Raw genomic sequence first — 12,275 nt, forward strand, 5'->3', positions numbered from 1 at the left:
GCAAGGTGTTCGTCCAACCTCCTCTTAAAAACCCCCAGGGTAGGAACCTGCACCACCTCTCGTGGAAGTTGGTTCCAGACCCTAGCCGCCCTGACTGTGAAATATCGCCTCCTGATGTCCAACCTAAACCTACCCTCTGCCAGCTTGTGACCGTTATTCCTGGTCACTCCTGGTGGTGCTCGGGGGAACAGTGACTCCCCCAATGCCTGCTGATCTCCCCTGACTAGTTTATAACAGGCCACAAGATCCCCCCTCAGCCTTCTCTTTTGGAGGCTGAACAGGTTCAGGTCCCGTAGCCTGTCCTCATAGGGCCTGCCTTGCTGTCCCCTGATCATGCGAATGGCCCTCCTCTGGACCCTCTTGATGCTGTCCACATCCCTCTTGAAGTGCGGCGCCCAGAATCGGGTGCAGTACTCCAATTGCAGCCTGACCAGTGCCGCATAGAGGGGGAGGATCACATCTTTTGACCTGCTTGAAATGCATCTGTGGATGCATGACAAGGTATGGTTGGCCTTCCTAACTGCCTCCCCACACTGCCGACCCATGTTCATCTTGGAGTTTTCTTTTGAACATTACTTTTTCTGTGTTATCAAGAACATTCTAACATTGTATGCCAGCATTTTTTATATTAGTGTTGTTGCTTCAGTGAACAAAATGTTTCAGCTTCATCTAAGAGTGCTTCCTTAGTACTTCTTGCTTTGCAGCAAGTTTTACTCCTTTTCTTAATTGAAGCTATATGGAGTCAAACAAATGCAGCCAGCTTCCTGGTTTCTAGATGTGCTAATGTATTTGTAGTGGTTATGATAGTAAATTCATTCATAACTGCACATAAAGTTGGTACCAAGAGAGCAAGATAAAGCATAGCCATAATCTTTTAGTTTCTGTTTCAGAGAAAGTTGTGGTAGTTGCATGATTGTGAAATCCTCATTTAATGATTCAGATTGAAATTGACAGTAAATTTGCTTACAATGTGATGCAGGAGTATCCTGGAGACTACCTTAGTATTTTTAGTAATCATTTTGGATTTTATAGTTACTTCATGAATATTGGATGGTATTGAGGGATCATGTGTCTGCTATCGATGAACTTGCCATGGCCACAGAACGGTTGAGAGTGCGTCATCCTGATGAGCCCAAGCCGAACCCTCCAGTACTTCACATCATAGAACCACATGAGGTAAAATAATGGTGTTCTCTTGTTCCCATTCCCGTTCTCTCTTTCTTTCTCTCCATATGTGTGTAGACAGATATGTTGCCTTATGTAACATCAACATACCTTAGGAGGCTTTGGACAAGGAGAATGGTAGCTGTAATCCCCAGGATCCAGGGTTTCACACCCCTCTGAATCCTAGAGATGGCAGCAGCCATGATTTGCTGGGTCTGGGGTTTTTCACTGGGCATAGTGTGCCTCTGGAGGTGGGAGCCCCCTCAGCTGAAGGGAGACTGCAGAGGAGACCGTGCTACGCGTGCAAATTATAGCAACCAGCTATAAAGTTAGTGCACATTTCTGAGGTCTAACTTCATAGCTGGTTGAAGCTTTTTATTGTGTGATACCTACTTTTCCCATGTAACTGACAATTGCACAGTTAATCAATTAATTGTACAATAGTTGTAATGTGTAAAGGGGGCCTATATCTATACATAGGTATCTATATGTATGTAGATCTATAACAATTCATCTATATATAAATATATTGTTTATATATCTGTCCTTATATATAGATATGAAGATATGGGTGTAGGCCGTACTGATTAATACAGGCATTTAGCAGTACATACACAACTCATGAGGATCTGAGACAGAAGTTCAATAAACCAATTTAATGTAAATCAGTTAAGTCTGATACTATATCTATCTAGGTTTATCCTAAACTGGTTTGGGCCCTTTTGAAAGTGGTTTGTATGCACTGAATTTCTGTTGTCTTACAGATTTGAACTGGTTTCTGATCATTTGTACCAGTTTATGTAATTTCTGTGCCCAGCCATGAAGGTTTTGTTAAAAACAGGCCTGACTGAAGGCTAACCCCATACCCACCACAGCCCGAGACTGGTGTTTTTGAAGTTAAGCTTGATAACCCCTTGACAAAAATTGATTGATTGATTGATTGCCAAAGAGTCCAAAATGCACATAAGAGAATATCAAAAGGTACAAGGATTTAGGGTAGTTTGGTGAGGGATGGTGCTGTTTATGTAAGTACCTAATGCAAGCAAATTGCTTGAATTGCTGTAAGGAGGCCTGAAAAATTCTGGAACTTTGTACTAGGCCTATGGGACTCTCTTCTCTCTCTTTCTCTATGCAAGCTGAGTCTGTGTCTTATCACAAGCATCCAGGGCTTGCAACTTTTAGACAAGTGTGTTAGCAAGGTGGTACTTCGTAGGTAATAAACCTTATTGAGTCTTTGCCACTGAGCTGTATTTGTGATAATCAAGCGTATAATGTTGAGGTCCTCAAAGAAACACTCATGCTGCCTGCTGCAGTAAAGACAGCACCTGCCAGAATGCTTCTACACAGATAACTACACTGACCAGCAGGGGCGACATGTAGGGGATATATGTGCACCCCCTGAGAGTGCCAGAGCACCGCCTGTCAGGCCGTGCTCCCTGTTTAGCTGGGGGGCAGCGGGGCAGGCGGGAGTACCAGTACCCCCCCGCGAACGGAGGCTGGGGAGCGCTGGCGGCTTTTACAGTGAGTGAGATCGGCCACCAGGAAACTCCCTTTCCCTGGCTAGTGGGATTGGCCGCCCACCGCAGTCACTGACTTGTGTCGGGGGGGCTAACTCAAGAGGCACTAGACATCCATGCTGACCAGGATAAAAACAGAGGAGTAACAATGAGCTAGATGCTTGCTTTCTAATTTTCTACAACTTCTTAGATTCTGCATTCAGCAAAACATTTCAACTTACCCTGCAAAAATAGGATTGAAAAATTAATTTTTAAGTGACATGATCAGGTTGTAATTCAAAATGTAAAATTTTCCTTTTTAAAGAACAGACTTTTTACAAAACCATAGAAATTTATTCATTAAACTAAAGAGGAATCACTTATTTTTTTTTTTCAGTCCTCAGTGTTTATCTGTAGTGTTTGCAGCTTTTGCAGGATTAAAATTGACTAGAAACAAAAGTCAACTGGACAAATCCATTGTAATAGAATATGCTAACTAAGTGGTTCTCAACTTTATTAGATTTAGGACATCTCTCCACAAACTTTTTGAATTTGGTGGCACCCCTGGGGGACAACCACTGTTGTACTGCCTCAGTTTACTTCTGTTGTTCTCAATCAGTGTGCTGCCACTGCACTCAGGTAAAAGTGCCCTCTGTGCCTTGTGCACACCCAGGCTGGACAGGGTTGTGGCATTTGTGTTCCCCTACTTCCATCTGGGTATTCTAATAAAACTAAAACAGGCAGGAGAGGCTGCCTGTGCTGCAGCCTTTTCTAGTCTGCCCCCCTCCTCCCATGCTTCTGGAAACAGGCATGCAGGAACGTTTTTGGGCGATGTTGTGCAGGGAAGGGTCATGGCACAAGCAGGCTCTCTTGCCTGTGTTATGCTATCAAGAACCTTTACCAAGAGAAGGAGCGAGTACCCATGCCCCTGCCCATCCTGGTCTAGCTGTGCACACGGTAGGCAGGACATTTTTACCTGGCCATTGTGGTGGCAGCAGCTGTTATGTGGCGCCCCTGAAAGGGTCTTATAGCACCCTAGTTGAGAACCACTGGGTTAAATGAAGAACAGAGAAAACTAAAGTAAAAAACAGCATCGGTTGTGAAAAATTACTAAACAGTTGGGGTCAGCTCACACAGGTTGGTTGAAGAATTATCGTTAGGTGCTGGCATCAATTATTCTGTAAATCGGGGCTCTCCAACATCTTGGTGGCCATGCACTGCATGGGTGTAGACCAGGAGGCTGCATGCCACTTGGGCCACTCGCTATGTACTTCCCTCTCTCCCTCCCTACCTCCTGCCAGGAGGTAATTTCTAGACCTGTAGAGGTCTAGAAAATATTTCATACAAGTTGGGGTTTGAAGGAATTGAGATTTAGTCTACGAAGAGAAGACTAAGGGGTTCCATAACAGGCCTAAAATACCAGGAAGGTTCTTATGAAGAGGGTGGCAATGCATTGTTCTCCATGGATACAGGGCACAGGACAAGAAATCATAGAGATTTCAGTTGGATATATGAAGAACTGTCTAATTCTGAGGGTGGTTAAGCACTAGAATGGATTATAGAGAGGTTGTGGACTCTTCAATACTAAAAAATGTTGAATGCAGATTAGACAAATGTCTTTCTGGGATGGCTTAAACAAGGAAGACTTTGCCTTGAGCAGGGGGTTTGATTAGTCTCAAGTCCTTTCCATCCCTATCTTTGACCCTCTTTTGTATGATTCCATATCCATGTTTAATAAATGCTGTTTTTTAGGTAGAGCAAAATCGAGTGAAACTTTTGAATGACAAGGCAGTTGCCAAATCCCAGCTTCAGAAGAAACTAGGCCAGCTCCTGTATCTCACTAATTTAGAGAAGGTACAGTATACTTGTTACACCCATATTACAATTTAGTGTCACCCTCTAGTGCCCAAATTGGCAATCCATTTCAGTGCTTTCATTTATATATATATTTATCAGTAGATTATAGTTTTACTTTAAAGATGCACTGTAATCTTATTACCTTGTATTGTGAGTGACTACCACATGATATATTACATAATCACATAATGAACATGAGCTGTTAGTGTGACAAAGTCATCAGCAAAGCTAACGGCACTTTATCATGCATCAGCAGATGCATGACAAACAGAACCAAGGAGGTGATACTTCCCCTCTCTTGGGCACTGGTCAGACCGCAGTTGGAATACTGCATCCAGTGTTGGACGCCACACTTCAAGAGGGATGTGGATAACCTGGAGAGGGTCCAGAGAAGGGCCATTCATATGGTTAAGGTCTTGCAGGCCAAGCCCTACGAGGAGAGACCAGGGCACCTGAACCTCTTCAGCCTCCACAAGAGAAGGTTGAGAGGTGACCTTGAGAGGCCTATAAATTCATCAGGGGGGTGTAGAAGGGAATAGGTGAGGCTCTACTCACCAAGGTGCCTTTGGGGGTTACAAGAAACAGTGGCCATAAGCTAGCAGAGAGCAGATTTAGACTGGACATTAGAAAGAACTTCACAGTTAGAGTGGCCAAAATCTGGAATGGGCTCCCAAGGAAGGTGGTGCTCTCCCCTACCCTGGGTGTCTTCAAGAGGAGGTTAGATAGACATCTGGCTGGGGTCATCTGAACCCAGCACTCTTTCCTGCCTATGCAGGGGGTCAGACTTGATGGTCTATTGAGGTCCCTTCTGACCCTAACGTCTATTAATCTATAATCCATGTTGTATATGTTACATAAAAATACTATATAACATAATATATTTTGGCCACTTTCTAAATCACTCAAATGTGAACATATAAACAAACAATCTAAAATGACTTTTTTGTTTCTTTTCAGCTCTTGGTACGAAAATCTGTAAATAAGCAGAAATAATATAATTGTCAAAAGTATCCGCTAAATATATGTGCTAATTTTCATAAGTTTCTTAAAAGATATTACTTTTTTGAAGCATAATATTCAAATAGGTCAAATTGTTTGCAGAAGAGTGGTTCTCAATGGAAACACTGCTGCTGCAGCCATTTAAGAGTGCCCCTTGTGCTTCCTATGGAGCCAAATTGGGAAGTGGTTATGGCAGGAGCTGGCAGTCCTGCCTGCATTAGGTTTAAGCCAAGTATGGCCCCATGTATCCTTGCATATTCCTTTTGGAAAGAAGCAGGTGGGTGAGCTCCATCTGAAGACAGCAGCACAGCAGCCTGGAGATAAATTATACACTGTCCCACATACATCTGTTCCCAGGAGAGGCATGCAGAGTAAGACTGGGAATGGCTGTGGTAGGAGCCAGTGCTCCTGCCTTTATTAGGGTTATCAAATAAACCTAAAAGAGAAATAAACCTTTAGCTCCATCTGAGGCACACAGCAGTTTCACCTGGCTGTAGTAGCACCCTTGAAAAGGGTCATATGGCACCCTGGCATACCATGGCACCCTGGTTGAGAACCACTGCTTCAAAGGTTTCTTTTGTGATACCGGATTTAAATGCCTGTTAGATCTTTGCCTTGATTAAATAAGTTCATCACCAGTATTGAACACTCTGGTTAGTTTACTGTCACTGGTTTCCCAGCAACCTCTGGTCATTCTACCCAGGAGAAAGTTTGTATTTTCTGCCCCACTTCTTCCATTGTATAAGTCCCCAGTTATCTCAAGAGATTATGGAACAAGACAAGCTAGTTGTTTTAATTCAATTACACCTTGAATATCTTGGAATGGTTTTATGATGGTGGGGTGATATCTCTTCAAATGATGTTTGGTGGCACATTTCAGTACTCCAGTACTTATAATATAAATAGTAAGTACTATGTATATGTTTCTAAAAAATCTAAAGCAGACAGTTAACAGGTAATTATTTCAGATAAAGATTGTACAGAATTGTGCTCAATATATTAAGGGATAATTACCCAGTGTGTTTAAGAGGGAGACTGCCCTGGTGCAGATGACCTGTTGTGCAAAGTTTGATTTGGTGATATTTATGCCAACTACTTTCCTATTCCTTCCTACAGTAATGACAGAACATTTCATTAAAAATGTAATGACACTTTTAAGCATATTTGATTATTTTGGTCTGTTATATAATCTGGCTGATGTAAAAAATGTAGTAGCTCTTGTAGTGTAAGTTAAAACTTAATTTAAAAAGAAGGAAAGGAGATCTGTACAACATTTTCCATCAGGCTTTTTATTACATTGAAACACTTCTGATGAACATTTTCAAAGTCTGATACAGTTTGAAAAACAGGTATAAATAGAACTGTTATTAATTAATACTCTATTTACTATTTTTGATTCATGGTGTGGAGAAGATAATCTGGTTTTATTTCTACAAAAATTAGCAAAGGAAGTTCAGCAACTTTAAAAGCAGTTATAAAATCAGTTCAGGATTGACTGTAATACTGTATTTGCTCAAATATGGTGAGGGTTCCCCCCCTCATTTAGCATAGGGAGGAAAAAAACCTCTTAGAATCAAGTACAGACCAGGCAAGCTATTGCTGTGGCTGTGGAAGAGGGGCATGGGTGGCTCATGTGACAGGTGGGGTGTTCATGGGAGAGCATGGGGAAAGGCCGGTGGGATTGTGGGAGATGGGATGGGCAGAGCAAGTGGGGCATGTGTGGGCAAACGGCACAGGGGAAGGGACGTGAGCACAGTGCAGGGGGGAGCTCAGGGGAAAAGGTGTGTGCAGTGCGGGGGGGGAACAAGAGGAAGGAGTGCACGATGCAGGGGGAAACAGGAGAGAGCAGTGGAGGTATTGCAGGAGAAGGGACATGGGTAACATGGGAGGGTGTGCGATGCGGGGGAAACATGAGGAAGGGACACAGTGCAGGGGGAGCACTGGTGAAGAAATGCACAGAGCGACGGGAATGCAGGAACAGAGACATGGGGTGCAGGAAAGGGAAGCAGCAAGGGGATGTGCACTACAGATGGGAAAAGGGTGAGCAGTTCTGGGGGAACATGAGGAAAGGATGAGTGGTGTGGGGAAAGGGACTTATAGAGTGCTGAGCAAGTGGAGTGTGGAGCAAGAGGAGCATAGGGAACAGGTGTGTTGAAGGAGTACATAGTGAATGGTGAGCACTGAGAGAGGCATGCACAGGGAAGGGGTGTGTGGAGTGGTGCAGGAGTTGCTATGGCTTCGACCCCCACCCTGACTGGGTGTGGAGGCTGAAGTCAGAACCGATGCAACTGTTTGGCCCTACCAGGTGCTCCATGACCCCCGCAGAGACAAAGCAAAAACAGTTGTAAAGGTGAAGAGGTCAAGTGGTAGGAAGGCACTAGGGACAAGTGGCAAAGTTTACCTGCCCAAGGGGCATAGGGCAGGCTGCCTGTCCCCCAGCTACTACTTCCCTGCCACTAGTTTTCCTGGGGAAGTGGTAGGAGGAATGAATTTAAGAGGACCCTTCAAGAACTAGTTTCTAGTCGTGGAAAATTCAAAGTAATTTATAATTTTCCATGTCTCCAGTCTCACAGTTGAAGGGTTGTCTTAAATTCAGTGTTGTCTTAGATTCGAGTAGATAGGATAACTTTCCAAATAGATTATTTAAAATATAGATGATCTTTTTTGGGTTTTTTTGAAAAATGAAAACGTTTCTGTTTTATAGTCTCAGGATAAAACCACTGGTGGAGTTAATCCAGAACCCTGTCCAATTTGTGCTCGCCAACTGGGAAAGCAGGTAAATAACCAGGAAGTGATCCTCTCTTTTACAAAATTCTTAGACTTGATTTCTGCCATCTGAATTTAAATGAGCATTGTGTTTAAATTTGAGAAACTTAAGATTTTTTCAAAAACACCATGTTATTGAATTCTCTCATCTGTGTATATGTTCCTTTTGATTTCTTTACTCAATGAAAGGTAGACTATAGGGTCTGGTTTTCTGTATCTGTTCTTACTGAGTTTTTAATTTTTTTTCTTCTGAGAATAGAAAACTTTAAAAAATGTATATTAGCTGTTCAGAAACTAAAGGGATGCAATAGGGTAGATACTGATACTCTGGATTCTTTTATTTTTCAGAACTAGAAAAGCTGGAATTTGAGAGTGAGTTTAGTGAAAAATGTGAGATTATGAGATGCATGCCTTATGTCTTTAAATACAGGTGCAGTATAGGTAATGCTTCATGTACTGTCTGCTGAATTTAAACTAGTACCCAAGACTAAAAGGCTCTATTTTTTTTATCATATCTGCTGTGTTACCTCATCTCTCCAGAATTTATATTTTGTTCTAAAGCTTATGGCTGCCTATACACATGCTGGTTCACATTCTAATTAGAATGCTTCTGCATGGTCTCACTGTCACATGTATAATGATGTTGTAGCTCATCAAATGAAGTTTAGATAAAGCATCTCATGGTGGGGCCTTAATACGTGTGACAGTGGGGCATTTTAATTAGAGTGGCTCTCTAGGAACCGCTCTAATTAAGATGCGTCCCCCATCCCCCAGCTCTTGAGCATGTGTAGAGGCAGCCATAGTTCTCAGACTACTCAGGTGGTCCACAGAACTGGGTGATCACATCTGGGAGCTGAATTCTTCATTGTCAGTTGCTAAAACTATGTTAATTGCAAAATACTAGTTCTTTGTTAATTGTTGTAGTTGTCATAGGAGAATTACATAACCCCTCCTAAAGGGAAGGTGTCCCCAACACAGTCTCTGCATTAATTTATAGTCCATTCCATAGAAACCCCATATTGAAAACATTCTTTCGTTTTAAGAAGTGAAGTGCCATTGCAATTAAGTCTTATCAAAAAAATTAAAACACTTGGTCTCAGGACTTTTGAAGTAAGAATTGTCACTTTTTTGTTTTGCGATGACAAGGTGAAATCTGAATCAAAATATAGGTTCTATAAAATATAAACTCTTCCAAACTGAAATCCAAAAGAAATATTTCCATTTAAATTTCTTAAATTCTTTTACAAACAGTAACATGTTTCCTTCTCTGTTATGTATAGTCTGCATTAGAGCATGGTTTTAGGTCATAACAACTAAATTAAAAAAACACCCAAGATTTTGTTTAAAAAAAAAAAAAAATTTACCCTATCTGATTTAGCTTTCCAAACTGAGACAAAGATGATAAACATAAATAGTACATCTTCTTTGAAAACTTCCATTAAAAATTGTCCTTTCTTTGAAATTAATATATTTCCTTATGTTGAAATTCAAGATTTTTCAACTAGCTCCAGTACAGTCTTTTTTTTTTTTTTTTTTTTTTTTTAATTCCCTCAGTTTTAATATTCTGAAGAGTTGTCTTATTCAAGGTAAGGTCATGTTTTGTTAACATAATCTTAACTTTATGTGCCTCTGTGACTGCATGTGTGGGGAAAAAATAATATTTTTTTTATTTCCCTTTCTAGTGGGCAGTTCTGACTTGTGGGCATTGCTTCTGTAATGAATGTGTAGCTATAATTATAGAACAGTACAGTGTTGGCACCCGCAGGAGTTCGATTAAGTGCGCCATCTGCAGACAGACAACCTCTCATAAAGAAATATCTTACGTCTTCACTGCAGAGACTGCAAACCAGGAAGATGATATTCCTGTGAAGGTAATTGGCCTTACAAAGAATTTCTTGGCACAGATTTTCAGAGATGCACACTCTAAGAGGGTTTTTGCAGCTAAGTTGGATGTGATTTACCTGAACTTTTTTGATGGCATGAGCCTTATTTTTTACAACTTTCTAAAAAATATGGTCATTTGGAAGCATTAAGTAAACAGTTCTTTTTTCCAAAAAATAATTCTACCTTCATATTTTTAAAGTTGCTGCATGATGGCCTCAAAGATCAGCTGTTTTAAAATTATAGGAGTAAATACGTCTGTTGGGTTACATCTGTTAGGTGAATTAGAAAGGTAAACTTTTGCAAAAGTATGGACTGTCTGTCCTTCACGTGAAAAAGGCTTTGGTTAGTTTTAGTCAAGTTTTCTTAACATCTGATACCATGTAATTATAGATTCATAAATATGTAAATGACGAATTGTTTGGTTGACTGTCAAATTATTGATTGGCTTTCTATAGATAGCCAAAGCTCTAATTCCTTTTTTGGATCCAGTTCTGTTTACTCAGATGAGTAGCACTTATTAAGATAATTATGTCTTAGCTGCAGGTGTAGCAGGATATTTTCTCAGTTGGTTAAAATATAAAACTATTTACTAAAGATCCAGAATATTATTTCTAAGTTTAGATTGCTGTTGGTTTTCTCACCTTTGGGATGTACAGATTAGATTTTAATGGGCTTTAAGAGTACCTGTCAAAGATTGCCTACAGTTCACACTAGAGTAGTTTTAAATGGAAAGAGTCTTGTAAGTATGATGATTTGTTTTCATTTTTTTTAAGACAGAGCAAAGATTATATATGTACAGTCATAGAACACTTCAGGAAGTAGTCGCTGCTTGATTAAATTGCTTCCAGTAGAGGGCTCTATGGCTGCTAGTAAGCATTTGTTGCTATAGCTCTTATCCTGGAATTGCCCATTTTTTGTTTTAAATCTGCAGTGGATTATTGTAATTCTCTTTTCAATTGCTTTGACATTGACTTGAAAATAGCAGCAGTATCAGAATATAGCTTCTTTTTTGCCCAGTAGTTAAAGGATAAGAGTTGAATCTGTAGCACCCTTCCGCCTGCATTTCCTTTCATTTAAGTCAGCGAGTTTGGTTCAAAGTTTTAGTGAATGTATAAAGCTCTAAATAATTTAGACTCAACATTATAATGTTTTTTTTATTTCAATTGCAGTAGAGCCAGTGGGAAACTTTCAGGCTTTGTGGCCTTTTTTCCAGAAAATGCCATTTTGTCAAAACAAACTATTCACAAGAACATTACGTCACTTGCAACTGAGCTCTATTGGGAAATGTTTCTTGGTTCAGAGATGGGAAAGAGAAACAGAGTGCTATTGCTACCCCCCTGAGAGTGATTAGTAACGTGATGCTCACAGCACTTGCCTATCATGTGGACCTCGATTTTAAGACCCTATTCATAGTTCAGAAAAGCAGTGTGCACTTGAGCTGCTCACATTCCAAGTGAGTTCCTAGACCACCAAGCTATTGGCTGTTTGGTAATTGTATCGCAAACACATTTGAAAGATCTTGGTTTCATCCCAGTGTGAAATAAAAATGTTTGAAATCTCACAATTTCTTAACATAGGGAGATTGATTATCTTAAACAGACCTGGGTAGGAAATAGCTGGAACACTGATATAGGTACTTTAAAACACAACAAAAAACAATCACTGCTATGAACAGTTTACAGTGCATATCGTCCCTCTAATGTGGGCTGTTGGGGGTTGAGAAAAGCATGATTATTTTTGTTTTAAAAGTGAAGTTTTATTAATAAACCAGTAATTCATAGTGGTTCAGAAGAAAACAGTGAAGAGCCTGTTTTAAGGTCCATTGGTAGAGAGGCAGGTACATTGGTATTATTTTAAGTGAGGCAATTGAGAAGTCTTTTTCTTTTTTCTACTTTCCTCTGAACTGTTGAGTAGTTGGCCACAGCTCAGGCTCAGTTTTTGACTAGGGTGCATTCCTGCTGGTGCTTGGAAAACTTAGATTTCCTAGCAAGAGGGTCTTGCTCTTACAGTCAGGTTTATACAAATCACCAAAATTAGGGTCAGGAAGGCATTGTTCCTAGATCAGGGGTAGGCAATTATTTTAACTGGAAAGTTGCTTCATGAGTTGTA

At 40.6% G+C, this 12,275-nt stretch overlaps 1 protein-coding gene across 1 annotated transcript in view; it reads left to right on the top strand.

Annotated features, from left to right (window-relative positions):
- Window positions 1–12,275, top strand: part of SHPRH (SNF2 histone linker PHD RING helicase) — a 135,145-nt gene that overhangs the window by 73,696 nt on the left and 49,174 nt on the right. The window contains exons 21-24 of the mRNA XM_019527077.1: window positions 1,033–1,176; window positions 4,413–4,514; window positions 8,221–8,292; window positions 9,965–10,153. Of these exons, the coding sequence (XP_019382622.1) occupies window positions 1,033–1,176; window positions 4,413–4,514; window positions 8,221–8,292; window positions 9,965–10,153 (507 nt within the window). The remainder of the gene's footprint in view (window positions 1–1,032; window positions 1,177–4,412; window positions 4,515–8,220; window positions 8,293–9,964; window positions 10,154–12,275) is intronic.

The sequence above is a fragment of the Gavialis gangeticus genome, unplaced genomic scaffold, assembly GCF_001723915.1.
Source record: "Gavialis gangeticus isolate Ggan-Ray unplaced genomic scaffold, GavGan_comp1, whole genome shotgun sequence".
Taxonomy (NCBI): Eukaryota; Metazoa; Chordata; order Crocodylia; family Gavialidae; genus Gavialis; species Gavialis gangeticus.